The sequence below is a fragment of the Camarhynchus parvulus genome, chromosome 11 (assembly GCF_901933205.1).
Source record: "Camarhynchus parvulus chromosome 11, STF_HiC, whole genome shotgun sequence".
Taxonomy (NCBI): domain Eukaryota; kingdom Metazoa; phylum Chordata; class Aves; order Passeriformes; family Thraupidae; genus Camarhynchus; species Camarhynchus parvulus.
The window spans coordinates 6386678-6405280 of NC_044581.1; the positions used below are offsets into that span (position 1 = coordinate 6386678).

Below are 18603 nucleotides of genomic sequence, written 5' to 3' on the forward strand. Positions count from 1 at the left end.
ACTTTGGAGCCACCTCCTCCAGAGGCACGGAGCAGAGCAGGCACTCCTCTTTGTTCCCAAAATGTGACTGTTTGGATGAAGCATCAGCAATGTGGGGACTGGCTTTAGCTTTCCTGATGGCCCCACTCCACCTCCCCAGAACAACTTTCCAAACGAGCTCCCTGGCTCAGAGCGCATTGACACTCTGCCCGGATCTGCTGGAGAGGCAGGGGAGGGAGATCTGTGTGCAGCCAGAGAGAAGGATGAGCCCTAAATGATGACACTGCTCCTTGGGCTGGGAACGACCCAGCAGAGTGAAACTGCCCCCGGGATTTCCACAAGCCGCCTGGCAAGTGCTGGCTCTGCTGTTGTTCACCACGGCCTCCCAGCAGGAAGGGTGAGAATGGTCAGCTTCCTCTGGGACAGGCAGGGAACACAGCCCTGCTTTTCCTGGGCACTCCCAGCCAGGAGCCATGCCAAGGTGAAGAGCACTTCAAGAGATTCAGGCATTTAACACAACTTTTAAAAAAAATTACAAATATTTTAATAAAATTCATTATAAGTTACAGATTCCTGGAGAACAGGCTCCAGTGTATAAAATGAGAGACAGGCTGGGAAGAGCAGGGAAAGCACCAAGAGGAACCTCTTTCCCCAGAGGAAAGAAGAAAGAGGGACAGAAAGGTTCTGACAGACATTTATTGGGGGAAAAACCAAAAACAAACCTCTAAGAATGGTCCAGTGGATGTAGAAAGACATAACTCAGTCCATGTCCCTCTGTTCCTCCACCCTTCCAAATCCTCACCCCCAAAGGCAAGCACATACGACGAGTCCTGTTTAAGTCACATGTTTTAACAGGTCCAAGGACAGTCTGAAGACACTGATCCTCTGCAGCCCTGGGTGCCAGCAGGGATGGCTGAGAAGCCAAGAGAAAGTCTCTTGGTTCAGGTCCTTGAGATGCACCAGCACAGTGGCACAGTGTCCTTGCCCATGTCAGATGAAGCCAAAGGGGCTGGTCCCCCCTGGCAGTTGAAGTCCCTTCTGTATGGAAAGGGCATCACCCCACAGCAGGCGTTTGTGGGGCGGTGCCTGCAGTCCTCAGCAGCTGCACAGCGAGAGCAGGGCCCTGACCCACAGGGCCAGGCAACAAGAACCGACAGCACAAGCGGGAAGGAGGGGTGACAGCAGGCTCAGAGCCCTCCTGCAGGGACAGGCCAGCACACAGAGCAGCCCAGAGCTGGATGCTGAGATGAAGAGCTGAAATGAAGCAGCTTCCCTACAGGGCTCTGTGGGGCCCTCCACCCGCCAGGGCCCCTCACACAGCACACACATCTCTCCACTGGGGTCCTCCATCCAGCCCCTAAGGCACCAGGGCTGGCTGGGCGACCAGCCAGGCAGATTGCACTTCCCTACCATGCTGGAGAGGGGCAGGGGGAAAGGACGGACACACGGAGAGATCTGAAATCCAGCCAGACCACGAGCAGGGGAAGCTTGGCCACCTGTATTTGTACATGAGGAGGTGGTGGCTGTTAGTCCAGGACAGCCATGAGGAGCAGCAGTTCCCGAAAGGCACTACCATGGCGGCCACTGAGCCCAGACTTGTTCTTGACAACGTTGCTGATGTTTTTCAGCTGCTTGTAGCACAACTTGCATTTGTGAAGCCTGGAAAAAAATGACAGCAGACACAGCATGAATCCCTAGTTGCCTGAGGTATGGCAGTTCCTGCAGTGCCAGAGAGGCAACTCAAGCAGGAGAGAAAAGCCCTGAAAATGGCCTGGAAGAGGCTGAAATATGAGCACAGCTCTGCAAAAACACCAGGCATTCAGCCCACGTCCTGATGAGACAGGAGAACAGCATCCACATAAGGGCTCTTTCAGCCCTCTTCCTCCTTTGGCAGCACAGTCCAGGAGAAAAAAATGTGCTGTTTTCCAAAAGCCAATTCCCAGAGAGGAGCTATCCTGTGAATGAACTCAAAATCCAGGGCCTGGCTACCAAATCATGTTTCTTGTGAGGCAGAGGGGAAAGCCACAGGGTGCTTTTACTCCTGATACTTTGTTTAGGTATGACTCAATGCACAGAGGCAAAGGGAAAGGCAGTCCTTTTCCTCTGAGCACGAGGGATTGGTGCTTGCAGACAAAGGGAAGGCATGTCCAGTCTGGTATCAGAGCCCTGATGGCAAGGCCAAAGCTCACCCAAGAGAAAGGCTGGTCCCAGGAGGGAGCAAGTGGAAGTGTGTGCCTCACCTCTCCTCTCTGCTGATGTCCACTCCAACAGAGGGTGGTGCAGCGAGGATGTCTGTGATGAGTGGAAGGAATCTCTGGAGAATGAGTTTCAGGGATGTGCAGCCAGTCTGCACGTAACTGAAAAACAGAGAATTGGGTCCCACTTGAATGCCATTCCTGTCCCCCCAGCACACAGCCCCCAAACAACTCCACTCACCACCTGTAACCAGGGAAGCAGAACAGCCAAGTACCAACAACACATCTGAGTTCCAAAGCTTTCACAAAGCAAGTCTGTTCCAAAGGTCCTGGCACATACCCCATCCCAGGGGGACCTCTCTGCTCAAGGGCAGAGATGTCCTGCCAAGGGAACCTGGCAGGAATCTCTCTCCCAGATGAAAGGAAGAGCAAAAGCTCCATCTTAAGAGAGGCTGTAATTTTTCTCCCTACAGATGAGTCCCCAGGGCTGTTGCAGGACTTCATTCCTTGTCCCAAGCTGACAGCTTCACTCCCAGCAGTGGGCAAAGCCCATTTGTTTTACATGACCCCTCCTGGCTGCCAGAGCTGTCTTAAACCAAAACACCTATGACAAATCCCACTATCCTGTTCTTCCTGCCCATGCATACCTTCTGCATCTTTTCCCACACACACCTGGCAACTCCATCATTCTTTTTCAGGTGTCATATCAGCATGAGACTGTATCTGCAGTGATTTCTCAGCATTTTCCTTCAGGTACAAAATACCCAGCACAGCTCCCCTCTCACTACCTAGACCCTGTCCCTCAAGCACACCATGTTCTTGAGGCCTCACCTTTCATATTTACTTTGGAGTAGTTTTTCTATCTGTGGCAGGACTATAGTACACAAATCCAGCTTCCAGAGAGACCTGAAAAGAAAAGGACAATCCTGAGACTGGAGACTGAGGCTTTACAAAGCCAAGCCGACACAAATAAGAATTCCTGGCAAATGCCCAGACAGACACACTCAGGTTCAGAGAGCAAGTTCACTGACTCCCCCTCGTGAGAGAAAGTGGCAGGTTCAGACATATTTCTTTGACTCTCAGCAGAATCACTTTATGAAGCCCCAAGACTTTAATTTTCCTTGGCCTCAAATAATTCCAGCAGTTACTGCCACTGCAGGCTTGAAGATGTGACTACAAGCACATGAATTTCATGCTGACATGGCCCACTGGACATGGGGCAGATACAAGGCAACTCCCAGCCAGGCAGCTTTGCATATCCCAGGGGCTGACCCCATCCAGGACTCACGCTTTTTGGTTGACAATATTCAAGAGATCCACGACAACAGACAGATCATTGATAGCCACTGCAGAGTCCAGAGAGTTCTGAGAGAGAAGGGGAAGAAAAAGTCATCTACTGCAAAGGTCAAACTGTTTAGGCTAATGCAAATTAGTATCTAGTGCTGCTTTTCCAAAACAAGGTAGAGGAAACATGAAGTTGGCTAGGGAAGAGAACTCTCTCATGGGAAAGTCATGTGAGTTTCTTTGTGACCATTCAGCTGCAGCACTCTGTGGTGCATCCCTGGGGACAAAAGCTGTGAGACCCTTGTTTTGTATGAGGCAGAATCAGCCCCAGAGAAGCAGAGAGAGCTGCTCAGCTGCTCCCTTTATGAGCCTCAGGCATGTCCCCGTGCTTGCCTTGATGTCACTGGTGCTCCACACGGCGCGCACGGCGTCCAGGTTCTTGTGGCGGCTGGTGAGCACCACGCACATGGTCTCGTGGCCCTTCCTGATCTGGGACATGGCCTCCTCATCCACCAGCTCTGTCTGGCTTTGGTTCTTCACAGCCTGCAAGGACAGACACCACGAACAGAGCAGGGTGGGAGCATTCTCTGGCCTAGGTGAGAGCCAATTTTGGTGCACAGATTGTCAGTGAATACTGACTTCCTTGCAGATGCTTGTAAAAACCTTTTGAAATGGAAATGCTCGATTTGTTCTGATTTCAGTTACTTATTTCCTGCTTTTTTCTACTACATCAATCACAAACATGTTTAAAGCTTTGGAAAAACTCTCAAAAAAGGTGAATTTAAAGTAAGTTTTCAAAACCAGTATATTTTAATGAAGAAATGTTTTCACACAAACCCAATTCTTTTATGTGAAACACTTGTCTGGGAACTGCAAGTTGTATTTCAAAGCCGAAATCTTACATAATTCATTAGAGTCTCCATTTGCTTCCTGCCCAGGCCATGACAGAACCACTACTTCCTTTACTCACATTTAGAGTTTGATATCATCAGGATGCTCTGGTCTTTCCCCCTTTTTAGGACAAGGGAATACACCCCCCAAAAGAGACCAAGAAGCCTTCAAGATGCAAGAGGCACAGATTCCTGTGAAATTATTATGTACATGTAATGGCAGACACTAATTTTTTAAATGAACCACTGTCTCACCCCTTGCTCTCTGCTTTGGTAAGAGCAGGGCTCAACTCTGCTGTACTCATACCTATCACAATGGGGCACCCCCTTTCTGATGCCACCCAACACAGACATTGGCTGGAAAACATTATTCAGAGACACTTACTGGGAGAAAGTCAGAGGCCTTCAGGCCAATGGGCTCATTCCTGGCTGCAGGAATCACTGATGGCTCTGTTCTGCTCAAAGAAGTCGAGGAGGCATTCAGTGGCCTCTGGACTGGATCAGGCTGCAGGAGAAATTGGGATAAAAGCTCTAGCAGGAACAGTTTGGCCCTAGTCTGATGACCTTTACTTCTGACCTGCTTTCTTCTCACAGCAGGGCCCTAACACAGAAGCAGTCTGCAGCTTGCTAGCATAATTTAAGAGGCAATAAAGTGACTCTCAGGTACACACTACGATGTAATTAAGGTTTGTAAAGAACACGAAGATGCCCCAGCAGAAGTGCCAAGTGCTGTTATTGTTATCTGAAATTAGGGCAATGGGCTGTGGCCAGCCTGAAGGCTAAGGGAGAATTCTAAAGAAGCCAGTAAAATGAATACTGGCCCATCAGCTGCTTGCACTTTTGGCAACAAAACAGCCTCTGTTCAAGCATTGGTAGAAACCTGGCACTTGATTCTCTGAGTGCCCCAATTTTGAGATGCAAGGAGAAGCACCACTGCAAGCACAAGCAGCAAACTAACACAACAGGCTTTAGTTTCACTGCTAAGGCAAGACACTTGGCAGCACAAAGCCTGGAGCTGCACTTTTACTGCCCTGCAGTGAAAGAATCAGCCTGAGCAGAAATCACAAATTCTCCAGCTCTGCACATCCCTCACAGAGCACACAGAACGTACGAGCTCCTGCTTTGGCAGCGAGGTCTGGACATCCACAGCTTGGCTGGGCTTCACTGCTTCCTTTGCAGTTCCAGGCTCTACCAAGAGGGAGAGAAGTGGGAAAGCAGAAACTGATTGTTACTTTCAAGAGTTCAGAGCAAAGGTTCTGTTTAGCTATACTACAAGGAGTAATTTCTGCCTTCAGGCAGCTCTGCCTCTTTTGAGGGCCATTAACCCCATCCCCACCAACGGGTCATTTCCATACTCACCATCCTCAGGAGGGGCAGGAAAGGGCTCATTTCGAGGAGGAGTTCGACCTACAGAAAATTATTTAAATAATAAACAAATGAAGGATCATCCAAGGCTACAGATAAGTGATAAGTCAACCTTGGAGCAGAGAAATCTCCAACAACTCCACACATGAGGGTAATCAGTGATACAACAAGCAGAGTTATCTCTTTTGGACCTTGACACTATTGTTGAGTTTAGCTAAAAGCTTTCAGCCTTCATGGATAGAAGGGAAAAAACTGACCCCTGTGGTTCACTGCTGCTGTAGAGGTGTGAAGTATGAGACAAGGCACTGTCACAACAAATGATATTAGGCAAAATCCACCTCCTGTTATTGATTTACATAAGTAAACAAAAATAATGCAATGAATTCCTCTGAAAGAGTATCTCATTTTTATCATTTGCATAAAAATGAGATACAGACACTGCACAATGCCTCCTAAACAACAGTCTTTGCTTTAACAAAACATTTTGCCTTTCCTTCTTTAACAAAGACTGCTGATTTTGATATACATATCAAAATTCTAAGCTAACAAAATTCCCTTAACACTCTAATCAGAATAGGAGGGCAGCACACTTACAATGAAGCTCTGGATTCTGAGCCAGGCTTCAAACAGACATCACTGTACCCTAGTAAAGGTGCCTTTAAGCTATTCACCAACACGATCTGTGCATCAGTGTACCAGCACAGAATATTAAAGGAAAGCTTTCTAAACTCTCCAGTCACAGGTGAAGCCTCTGTTACAGTAAGCTAAAGGTCAGTTCTATCGAATCAGTTTAGCACCCTGTACTCAAAAGCACTGTAAAGCCTGGTACTGACAGATTGCATTCTTGGGCTGGAAGATCTCTTTGTAATCCTCCTGGTTCTGGATCTCAGCCTTTGACTCCTTCTCATCCCGGTCATCTTCACTGCTAGGACTGTGCCTCTCACTCTCCGAGTTGTGCTTCACTCTGCTGTGGAAAAAGAGGTGTTGTCAGGGGAAGCCATATTGTCAGAGAGAGAGAGAGAGAACACTGAGTGCCTGGGACATTTCCTCAAAATCTGGAAACTCAACAAGCCAGCACACTGCCTCACCTCTGTGGCTTGCTGCAGCTCGTTGAGGGCCTGTCATAGATGCGGCGAAGGGAGGACCCTGTGGGGGTAGGTGGCACAAGAGGCTGGTCGTCCCTGATCAACCCTTGAGGAACAGAATCTGACTTTGGGACTCTGCTGAGATCCACAACGAAGGAAGAGACTGTGCTTTGTGCAAAGGAAACTCCTATCTGCAGAGGCAAAAGATCAAGATAATTCACCAAGGAGTGGGGTGCACACCAGCCCTTTTGAGAACAGGCACGATGGAGTGACCCTGAGCAACTGTGCTTGAGGACTGCTCAGTTCAGTGCTGCAGATTTTTCAAGCTGAAGCTGCCAGCAATTTTGAAAGGCTTGGATAAAACTTTTGCCAAGTATAGTTTCTAGATATTAGTCAAACTAAGCTCCAGTTTTTTCCTCCAGAAGCCAGAGACACAAAGTGGAGCACAGGGCACACAGCCTTTGGGCGTGCTGCAAGCCCTGACACAAGCTTACAGGTCTGAAGGCCTGCAAGGAGGTAGCAGGATTTTATCTTGTGTTTCACAGCTGCCTAACCCTGCCTCAGGAGCAGTGGCTTACCAGCTGGTTGTTGCTGATAGACAAGTCAGCTACTTTTCCCCAGTTCACCAAGACCACATCAAAACAGCGCTCTGGCTCCCAGCCGTACACTCGCAGCGAATCCTGGAAGCCGCTGTACAAGCAGCAGCCATCAGGGTTGAAGAGCACACACCTGGGAGGAAGGCAGGAGGAGAATCAGGCACAGCATTCCCACCCTGCTCAGTCCCTGTGGATCTCTGACTACACTGAACACCTTCAGTTTTGTTTCTAACAATGAACCTTGCAATGTGGGGTTCACCAGGGCAGTATCTCCAGCAGCCCAAACTTCTCCCCAGTAAAGCCTCTCTCTGAGGAAACCCCCCCTTCACCCCACCTTTAGTCTCTGCCTAGCACATTTCAGTAGGAATTTAATGTACCTGACAGGAGTGGCCTCCTCTTCAATACAGCTCACAACTTGAAACTTCTCCAAGTCCCAGAACCGAACAGTCCTGTACACACAACACAACAAAATTCATTGCTTGTCATTCTAGAAATCTCAGGAGGATCCAGATTTTAAACAAAACACTAACAGTCAGAATGACTTTTGCAGCTGTGCACATACAGTGAGCCTACACAGAAGGCTGGTCTAGCTAAGATCCATGAATCCAGACAGAGATACTTAGAGGCTCTAGACACAGACAGGCATTCAGAGCCAGCCCAGAGCTAAGAGAACACCCTGCCAGCTGAGCAGGGCTGCCTGCTGTTCACACAGGATGTCAGCTGGATTTGTGAGAGGCTTGGGGCTACACATTGGTTTCTAGTGTGGCAGAAGGTGCCATCAATTTTGGATGAGAAGGGAAGATCTCCATGTTCTGCCCATCACAGATGCCATGTCCTGCTGTCTAGATGTCTGAGGCAGGTTTGAATTGAGTGACATTCCTCTTGACATGCCCTTCTTACAAGGAAAGGCATCAGGAAATGGAACAGACATATACATTTCCCTTCTTTCTCCCTCCCCTTATGTACCTGTCAGAACTGCCAGAAGCCAAAAGGTACTCATTGGGATGGAATTCAACAACGTTCACTGGGCCGGTGTGTCCTGTAAACTCAAACATCAACTTCCCAGCAGTGAGATCCCACAGCTGAAAGGAGGAAAGAACAGAGACTCTTGAAGAGATTAGAGATTTCCAACACACCTGGGATTTCCTTGTACTGGCAACCTTCTAATACTTCCCTCCTCCAAAAACAGACACAAGTCTGTCAAAGAAGGCAATAATCAGGGAAAGAGTACCATCCAAATAATTTAAGGCTTTGTTTTGGTTTTGTTTTTTGCATTATCTTTTATTTTCCACATAACTTGTCCCCTAGAAGTTTCTGGTTTATATTTAGAGACTGAGACAAAATATAGCAGTTCCATCTGTCCCCACAGACTGTATCTCAAAGTGAACAAACAAAAATCCAAAAGCTCTGAATCCCTTAGCAATTCCTTCCTCCTGTGCTCTACTCTCCACTCAAAAATGCCAAGAAATAACTGATCAGTTAATTTCATGTGAAACTGAAAATAAAATCAGTTCTTCATCTCCATTCCTCCATACTCCATGTGAAACAACTGAAGTCACTACTTCAGTCAACACCTTCCTGATCTCCTCCTCTTGCTCTGCTCAGTCCTGACAGCAATTTTCAGACTGATAATCACATGCAATGTGTATAACACAAACAGAGCCAGAAATTAGTCTGGTGAAGCAATGTGCTGTGGACAACTCATTTGACAATGTTTACTGAGGCCAACATTCAGGTATCACAACTCTACTACCATCAAAACATTGATTTTTTCTGTGCATAGTCTCTCCCAATGTGTCTGCTGGATAAGGGCATTTCAACCCATGCAGCTCTTCCATGGGTGTTGTGGGCCATCAGATAGGATCCTCACAAGAAAACCAATCTCTGCAAACCCACAGGGCTCAGCCAGTTGCCAAATGAACTGAGGGTATTTATGAGTGAGTGCTGGTAATGCCTGGAAAAAAGCCAATCCCAGCATTCCCATGTGCCACAAGACATAAGGAAGGTGTCACAATAAATTACCTTTACAGTGTGATCATCAGCAGCAGAGGCCACCCATTTCCCATCAGGGCTGAAGCGGAGACACCGAACTGCTTCTGTGTGACCCTGAAATGAGGAAAACAAACAGTACTCTGGCTTTTGTCTCTCAATCCTATACAATATAATAACCCCAAACCAATCAAGTGTTTTACAGAGCTCACAGCTTGCAGAACACAACACTGTACTCAAGACACTACACCCAGCCACATTAAATGTGTGTAATCTCTCTCACCTAGTCATTTATGCCATCAGTTTAAGTATGGTAAATACAGATCTAGCTTCACTAATAAGTTCGAAATGACAGATTTACATATGGTCAGATAGAAGTGCTGTGACACTCTGGTTTCTACATGAAATTAATATACAGCAAGTTCTCCAGATAGAAGAAGGTCCCAAGAACAGAACCATCTCAGTGCAGTGGTAATACCATTAAGAATATAAAGAAACCCTCATGGATGCTCTCCATCCCCACTGAAGCCATCCACACTATAGCACATGATACCCATTGATATCCTATAATATCCATTTTATATTCCCATACAGCTTGCAGAGGCCTGCTGAGATTTGCCAGGCCACTTCACAAATCACACAGATCTTATTTTCATGCTGGAAAAGCAGACAGTTCATTGTACATAATCACATTTAGATTTGCTCACAAGTCCTCAAAATAAAAATTTCTCCCCTCTTTGCCAAACCTAATGAAATATTTTACCTTGAACGTGAAGATACAGCCTTTTCTTCTAACATCCCAGAGCTACAAGGAAGAAAAGCAAACAAATTGTATGTTTAGAGCAGTGTGTTGGGAGCTCAAGGGTCTTGCCAGAATAAGGGATCTCTGGGTCACCAAGCTAACAGATACTACAGAATGAATGGGCTGCTGAATCCCTGTAGGCCTTACGGGTATTTTCTAACTCCCCAAGTGAGAATCACTCCTGAAAGGTATCTCTTACTACAGCAGCTCAGCTCTGACAGTCAAACACAGTCTGAGGAAGCAGATACAATCCACAGCAAGCAGGACATCTGTGCTTGCTGACACCAGGCACCTTACTCAGAGCCACATTCCACAGCAGAGGAGTCACACTCATGAGCTGGCTGTGAAAATACACACACAGATTTCACAAGCACTCACAAACACACCTGCCCACACACGGAAATGATGATGGGCAGCATCCACCAACAGCTTGACACAAGACATGTTCTGGCACTCTAAAACAAAGACACTGCAAGTAAAGAGGGAAATCTCTAGTGGAAGCTGGGTTTTACCTTAATGTTGGTGTCCAAAGAGCCAGATGCCACAAAGCTTCCAAAAGGATGGAAATGAAGGCTGCAGATATTTGCTTTGTGACCTGGTAGGGTACGAAGAACTGGGAAAAGGAGAGGCAGAGCAGTGACAAAGAATAGGGGGAAAATATTTAATAGTTCATTTCCACCAGACACCATGCAGAAGTGTAGCCATACTATTCCCACCATTATTTTATGGAAATACACATTATTTTGTGGAAATGCCTCTGACTTTACCCCGGCAATGCAAAGAAACAGCAATAGAAAGCCCATGATCAATGAACTTAATGACAGTCCTGTCCTTAGGTATGGAAACTACAGGCAGAACTCCAAATATCTCCATTCTGAAAATGAGGAAGTTGGCAGGCAGTGCATCTTTCCATTTGTTACACAGACAGCAAAATGGGCCAGAGGAGGAACAGTTTTGGCTGGGAAGTGAAGTGAAACAGTCTTGACTGCCTGCAGCATTCACCCTGCAGTTATTGGACAGACCCTTTCCCAGGACTCTGCACCCCATCCAGTATTAGATGGAGTGCAGAGTCCCCATCTAATTAGGTTCCAGTATTCACCCTGGAGTCCTTCAACTGCCCCTTGCAAGAATCCCCACAAAGACAGGAAATGGATGCTCAGGGAGCAGGAGACAAAGAAACGATCAGCATTTCAGCAAGTCATCAAGTAACACCCCTGTAATTCTGGAAACCAGCAAGGACCAGTAGAACTGGTACACCCTATCTCAGCAAGCAGTGACAAATGCAGAGCTCAACTCTAACTGCCCAGACAATAACAAGGGCAATCCCTCTCCCTCATCCCTCATCTGGAACAAGCTGATGATTCCCCTGGCAGAAATTAGCTCTTGAGCCAGAGCTGGGGTGGTCATTTGCACAGACACTGGCTCATAGGTCTTCTAATAAATGCAGCCAGATCAGCTACTCCCCACGGGCAGAGCCAAACTATTCCATAACTGAGCTGATTCTAACTGTCTGAATGACATCAGTGCTTTCCATTATTGATGCTGCCTGTGGTTTGCCTCCTTAGCTCAGCCAGTGTAAGTCCATTTTCATTACACATTCCTTCTATGAACATGTAGTAACCCATAAGAAATATTCAGTCGTTTTCTGGTATTCCTGCTGGAATGCACTCAAGTGATTTATGATACCTTTGCAAACTCATTCTAGGATTTGAGGAAAATGCAATAAATAAAGCATGACTCAACAGTGGCCTCTAAAGGATCAGAGCTTGATGAGTTCATAGCTTTTACAGCTTATTAAAAATTAGGTCTTTGTCTATTTATGTGGCCATGCAAGAGCAGGACAGCAGGAAAATTGCTAGAGGAAAAACAAAAAGTTAGAACATAAGAACAAGAAGACAACAAGCAGAGGATTCCTGCATTTATACAGAACCTAATAAACTTAAAACTTCCAATCTGGTTTGGGATCCTTTCATTAAGGTTGACAATTCTAAGTTGAGACTCTGAATACAAATTCTGTATGCCTAGTTATCCGTACGTGAATGGAAACTGATCTGGAATACAGATTTTGACACACTCAGGTCAAAACCATAGAAACTAGTTCCTCAGATCAGTGTCCCCAAAACATGCCCAAATTTCTGCTGAAGTATGAATACAGAGATGCAGATGAAGATGAAAGCAATGCCAGGCTCCTGTTCCTTCTCAAATCAGGAACCTTCTGGGTCAGTACAGGCATTAAACATAAGGATTCCCCAAAAAGTGTGCATGACCAGAAGCACAAACTCATGGGCACATACCTTTGGCAGCTTCCAGGTCCCAAACTCGAATGGACCCTGAGCGGGACCCTGCCACTATGAGCTTCTCATTTGGGTTCACTTGTAGGCTCTCAATGGGGGTTGTGTGGCCTGTCAAGCTCTGCAGAGAAAACCATCAGTGTCAGTGAGCAGCTGCTGGCACAGCTCTGTAGGAACCACAGGAACCATGGCATTGTTCATAATCAAGGGGTAACTCTTTAGCCATGAGCTGGGACCACCTGGCTGAGCCATAATCCTTTTTCCTCAGCAGCCACCAGGGTGGCAGAGCACTCTAAAGGCCATCACTGCACCCAGCACAGCACAGCTGTATTCCCACATTATCTTTGGAATCACTTTCTGGGGCACACTGACTAAGTTTTAAAGGATGCATCAACAGAGACACAGGTAGTTAAACATTAGGTGCAGGTGCTCAGACAAGGCTGACACATTCTTACATCATACAAATTATGCTGTGGTAGCACAATGCCACCGTGTTTGTTCTAAATGGGTCATGTAAGTGTCATGAACCAGTTACAAAATCAAAGCAAGAGCAAAAGCAGGGCTACTTTGAAAACTTCACACAAGCACCAAGCCATAGGTTGCTGCCAGCAATGGATGTCACAGTGATAGCATGGTGCTAACACTGAAGTACTGACTTGAGGCATAAGGCTGTAATTCACATGAAGTTCCTTTCATCCTTGAGCACCTGAAAGCTTACAAATTACATCAGCATCTTGAAAAGGCCTATATTTTAGTAAAACACAAGGATATTTAAAATTAGCTCTAGAAAACAAATCCCACCATTGCAGACTTTCTGCTTGCCAAATAAGCAGTATTCTCTGCTTTAGTCCATCCTCAAATGTCTTTTTAAATAGCTGCACTAGCTCTGTGCCTCCCACACACATACAGAGGCTGGGAATGCCAGTTGGAAGCTGCCTGCTCTGATGGAGCTTTCTTAGGAATCCATGTGCAAAATCCACAGCAGCAACTGCCATTACTGAGAACTAGAGCTAACACTTAAACCAAGTCCCAATATTACTTGAAAAGTTCCTTTTCTCCCTCTTTCCTGACACAAACATCCATAATCATTATAATAGAAACACTAAAAATGAACTTCAGAGGACAACCCCAAAAATCAAGATTCTTTTTGATATACAAGAATGGCACAAGCAGCTTCAGTCAGTCCCTGCCTCTCAGAAACAGCAGCTCAGCATCTGTGGTTCCCAGGGAGTGCCGGAGAGGGGCAGCTCTGCCACCACAGAAAGGTACAGAGTTAGTCCTTCCACCTTCCTCTCTAGTAAGGCAATAGTCCAGTTTCAAACTGGAGTCATGCCACCACCAAGGGCCTGAAAAGACACTGCTTAACTACACTATGCAAAAAGCACAGCCCTGCTAAAGGTGATCATTCACACACAGTTAATGAATGGAAAAATAAAGTGGACAAATTCTCCTTTTAGCCTTTTTGACCTGACTTCCCTGATTTTTTTTCTCACAAGGCTCACACTGGTTAGAGCAATGCCTTTGATACCACAACATTATTGTGTTGTTAATTAAACAAATGACAAGAGATGTGCTAAAGCTGGTTTTACACAACACCCACTCAAAGTGATGCAGGATAGATATCTGTTAAATATATATTTATGGTGCTCTTCAGTGATCACTGCTGGGGTAAGCTTGCCCTTGCTAACCACTGCAACCAGAGTTACTCCTCCCCAGCCTACAGCAAACTATTGTGGCAACCTTCATGGTGACAGTTAGGGAGGGTGGCACAGGTGGGAATGCATCCTGCTGTGACTGCAACCCCCAGGGTATAAAACTGGCCCCTGCACTATAAAACTAGCTGTTCTTGTACAAAACTCTTCCTTTCATTATTTGTAGCCTGGTAATGTATTAAAGCACAATATTTATGATCTGAGTAAGCACTGGCCCAGCTCAAGCATTCCCACAATGTCTCTAGAGAGAGCAGTGGTCTCACCAGGCACCCAGTTCTGTCCCTATCTTTAGCTAGAATCCGGTTACACAGCTTTGTGTTGGCAAACTCTATTCAAAAGTCCCACAGGCTCCATCCCAACAATCTTTCCCCTCATTCTCTACCCTCCAAACCTCAGAATTAATATTCCCACCCCCCAAAAGCTGAGAACAGGCCTGTCCTTACCATGATGCAGTTGGGCTTGCTAACTGACCATATGTTGACCCGACAGTCGTCTCCTCCAGTGGCCAGCATCCGGCCTGAACCTTTTCCCAGGACCACTGAGGACACATTGCTGCTGTGGGCCATGATCTCTTCTGCACAAAACAAAGCAAACACTTTTTACAGATCAGTTATAAAAATTTTCATCCCTCCAAAAGGTCTAAAAAAAATTTCTTTCTCCAGAAACACGTTCCAGTTTCCACTGGACAAGCTGCAGCAGCCCACTGCTCAGATAAGAAGTCACACTATTATCTTGCTTTGAACAGTCCTTCTTGGCTCTTCCTGCTGCACTAAAACATTTGCTGACCAAAGTCTCACGACTCCAGGGCTCACATGGCTTACAAAAAGCATCTTCTCTCACTTGCAGCAACTCAGGAGCTTTTAAAGATTTGCTCAAGTGCAGCAAAGCACTTTACCTGCAGTAATGCACAGCAGCCAGAGTCATCTAGTGAAAGGCCCTCCAATCCTGTTCTAGAGAGCAGCAGCAGACAGTCCAACCTGAGAGGAACTGGCAGAGCAGCAGCAGCACAGTTTGTTACCTTACCCAGAAAAAAGCCAGACTCAGCAGTGGGGAGAGGTGGAGCTCCCTTCCCTGAGCTTTGGCAGAGACTTTGTACATCCCCACTAGGGAACACAGGCAAAACTGAGCACTGCAGGGCATGCAGCTGTGACAAAGGAGGGTGAATATCCATCCAAATGGGCAGAAAATAACAAATCTGATTGATGCTAAATGACTGCTAAAAAACTGGGAGTTGAGGGGACGCTCTGACACTGCAACAAATGGAAACCTCATCATAAAGAAACCAATTTGGGGCAAAAAAGAAGCAAAATTAGCATATTTGCTTACACATCTCACAGTGGAATTTTAAATTCATTCAGAATTTTGTCAGGGGCTTTTGGCAGATGCATTTACCAATACCTTCATCTAACTGTTCTCTTCTTTGAAACATCACAGAATTTGCATGCCTAATAGTTATGAAACTGTAAAAATGGTTCTGAGTCTGTAAAAAGGCTAGGGAGCATCAATTCAGCTTCCATTCACTGTTTGGCTGGGAGGAGCAATGTGATCACTCTACATGCAACACTAATCCAAAAGGATTTTAGATGGCTGCAATAATAATTACAGGTACTTTGATCTCAAACTCTCAAGAGTGTTTTTCTGAAAGCAAAACTGCGCAACTTTCACTTGGGCTGGAGAAACACCTTTCAAATTACAAAGGTGACTGGACCATAAATTGCATGTGAAGGGCAAATCTGAAAATACACCTGCATTGTGTTGAAAGACCAAACTTCCACATAAAACTGCTAAAACAAAGCCTGGATGGATACACAGACTATAAGGTAACCAAAAGTACAATTAGCATTACTAGACCAAGTCACTAGTTAAAATTGCAAGGACAGATGCTGAGCATTGCTGCTGAAATGAGTGTGTCAGCAGCTCCACTTCTTCCTGTCTTGATTACCTTCTTAATAACATATTGTAAGTTTAAAAGTCATTTTGGAATCCAACCCTCTGTTCCTAAAAGCCAGGTGATAAACTGATGTCTGCCTTGGGCAGAGAGGTTCATTTGCTCTCCCCCAAGTCCCTTAAACCCACAATTTTTTTATTTAATGAAGTTCTTGTCACCAGCTATCACCTACCAGCCCAGTAACACTCAATTCCTAATTAGCATTGCTGAAACATCCCTAACATTCAGAATGCTTTTGCCTCTAAAGAGGATGCTAAGATGGGGCAGCAGCCAGCAAAAATGAAGATCAAGAACCTCTGCACATCTATGGAAAATGGAGATGGACAGACTTCCAGCTCTTCCTGCAACTGGAGTTTCAGGGATGGGAAGATAACAGCAAACTGGCTTTCTGCTCACAAAGATAGAAAACTCCTAAGTCAGTAATCTCAGATGACTTCATGTGTTACCAGCCAAGGACACTATTTCTGACAGCCAGTTTCCAAAGCCCACCACTGACTAAAGCAACTGATCACATTCTATTGCTTCTAAGCATTCCTCAATGAAATAACTCATCAGCGACCAGCTAGAAATTGACAGTCAGCAGAATAACAGACAGGAAACCAGCAGATTCTTACTGTCCCTTGCAAAGCAATTTCAAGAGGGTGGGACACAGAGGCCCTGCAAAGACCTCCTCATTTCTCCTGCAACAGAGAGCTCAGTGAACCTTCTGTGTAAGTGAGCACCAATGAAGGACAACTCCACAGAGGCTAACTTTGGGGCCTTCTCCCTGATACTGAGGAGATGCCCCATCAAAACCTGGCTCTCAAGAGCAATTTCCATTGAATGACAGAATATTCTGAGTTGGAAGGGACCCACAAGGATCAAGTCCTACTCCTGCTTGTCCTACACAGGACAACCTCCCCTTTGCCTGAGAGCTTTGGCCAAACACAGGTGTGGTGCTGTAAGTACCTCTCTGGGGAGCCTGCTCCTGCTCCGGTGAAGAACCTTTTCCTAATATTCAACCTAAACATCCCCTGGGCACAGCTCCAGAGGCTCACTCAGGTCCTTTCACTGGTCACAGACAGCAGAGATGGGAGCTGTCCCTCCAATGCACTCAAGAAGCTGCTGCAGCTCATGACAAGCTCTGCCCTCACTCTCCTCCAGGCTGAACAAGCCAAGAGAGCTCGATCACTCCTTTGCATGGCTTCCTCTAGACCCTTCACCACATTCGCAGCCCCTCTTTGGATGCTCTCCAAAAGCTTTATAATCCTTCTCACACTGTGGTGCCCAAACCGGCCCCCAGGACTCGAGGTGAGGCTGCACCAGCACAGAGCAGAGTGGGACCATCACCTTCCTTGGTGCACCCCAGGGCACAGCCGGCCCTTTGGGCTACCAGGGCACACTGGTGACTCATTTTCAACTTGACATCGACCAGGAACCCCACATCCCTTTTTGTGAGGGTGCTGTCCAGCCTCTCATTCCCCAGGCTCTCTGTACATCCAGGGTTGTCCCCTGGCAGGTGCCCCATCCCTCACTGCCTCGGTTGTGCTTGTACTACAGTAGAGTCATGTGGGGTCAGACAGGCACTTAGCTCAGCACTGCAGCAACTATCCAGAAAAAATAAAGACAGTGACCCTTTGAAAACAGCACTGACAAGGCCACGCTATTCACAGTGCCGCTACGTTTTCCAACAGGACTTCCAGGAGTTAAAAATTCCAGTCAGCAATGCAGAGAGAGGGCCGGGGCACCATATCCAGGGCAGGGATGAGGTGGCTCCCACCCCTCCCCGCTCCCCGCCGGGGCGGCTCCCCCGCCCGCCACTCACGCAGCTTCCATGCCGTCTTCGTGGTGACGGCCACGGCCATGGCTCAGCGCGGCGCCTCTGGGGCGGGCAGCGCCTTCCTCCTCCCGGCGAGGCTCCGCTCCGCTAGCGCGTCCTACGGCCAGGCCGTGCACCGGGGCTGCCGCGGCCGTCCTGCGGGCACTCAAACACGGTCACGGCGAGACTCTCCTGAGAGGCGGTGCGGCGGGGGACGAGGCCTCACCGCTGACGAACATCACGGGACGAGAGCGCCGGTCGCGGCTCGGGCGATCGCCTGGACGCTGGCGGCGGCGGGGCCCGGCAGTTCTGGACCGGGACCCTCTGGCCGCCCCCGCCCCGCAACCGGCCCTTCACAACAACCCCGCGCCGCGCCGGGCGGTTGCCCGGGCTCCGCGCGCCGCTCGGCCAATAGGAAGCGAGGGCGGGGTGGTTGCCATGGCGACGGCAGCGCGGCCGCCACTCGCGGAGCGGCTTCTTAGCGGAGCCCCGCGGGCGCGGCCAATGAGGAGGCGGCGCTCTGGATGGGGGCCGCCATTTTGCGGGGCCGCCCTGAGGGGCGGGGGCCGGGCTGCTCCTGCTCTGCCGCCGTTCCGGAGCTTCCGTGAGGGCGGCCGGGGCTTTCCTGGGGCTCGGAGCTCACGGCCCGCCAAGGGTTGGGGCCGTCGT

At 47.6% G+C, this 18603-nt stretch overlaps 1 protein-coding gene across 2 annotated transcripts; it reads right to left on the reverse strand.

Moving 5' to 3' along the window:
* Nucleotides 1-545: 545 nt before the first annotated feature.
* Nucleotides 546-18326, reverse strand: KATNB1 (katanin regulatory subunit B1). 2 transcript variants are annotated; one of them, XM_030956212.1, is made up of 19 exons: nt 17941-18326; nt 14632-14762; nt 12480-12597; nt 10698-10798; nt 10147-10188; nt 9417-9500; nt 8361-8476; nt 7772-7843; nt 7377-7527; nt 6802-6989; nt 6547-6677; nt 5708-5755; nt 5460-5536; nt 4734-4853; nt 3852-4001; nt 3463-3539; nt 3006-3080; nt 2220-2336; nt 546-1638 (listed from the first exon to the last, which is right to left on the reverse strand). In XM_030956212.1, the coding sequence occupies exons 1-19, from the start codon at nt 17978-17980 to the stop codon at nt 1506-1508; spliced, it is 1971 nt and encodes a 656-aa protein (XP_030812072.1). In that variant the 5' UTR covers nt 17981-18326; the 3' UTR covers nt 546-1505. The 2 variants fall into 2 exon arrangements, with proteins under 2 accessions (XP_030812072.1, XP_030812071.1); XM_030956211.1 differs by having other exon boundaries at nt 6547-6680.
* Between the last annotated feature and the right edge of the window lie 277 nt (nt 18327-18603).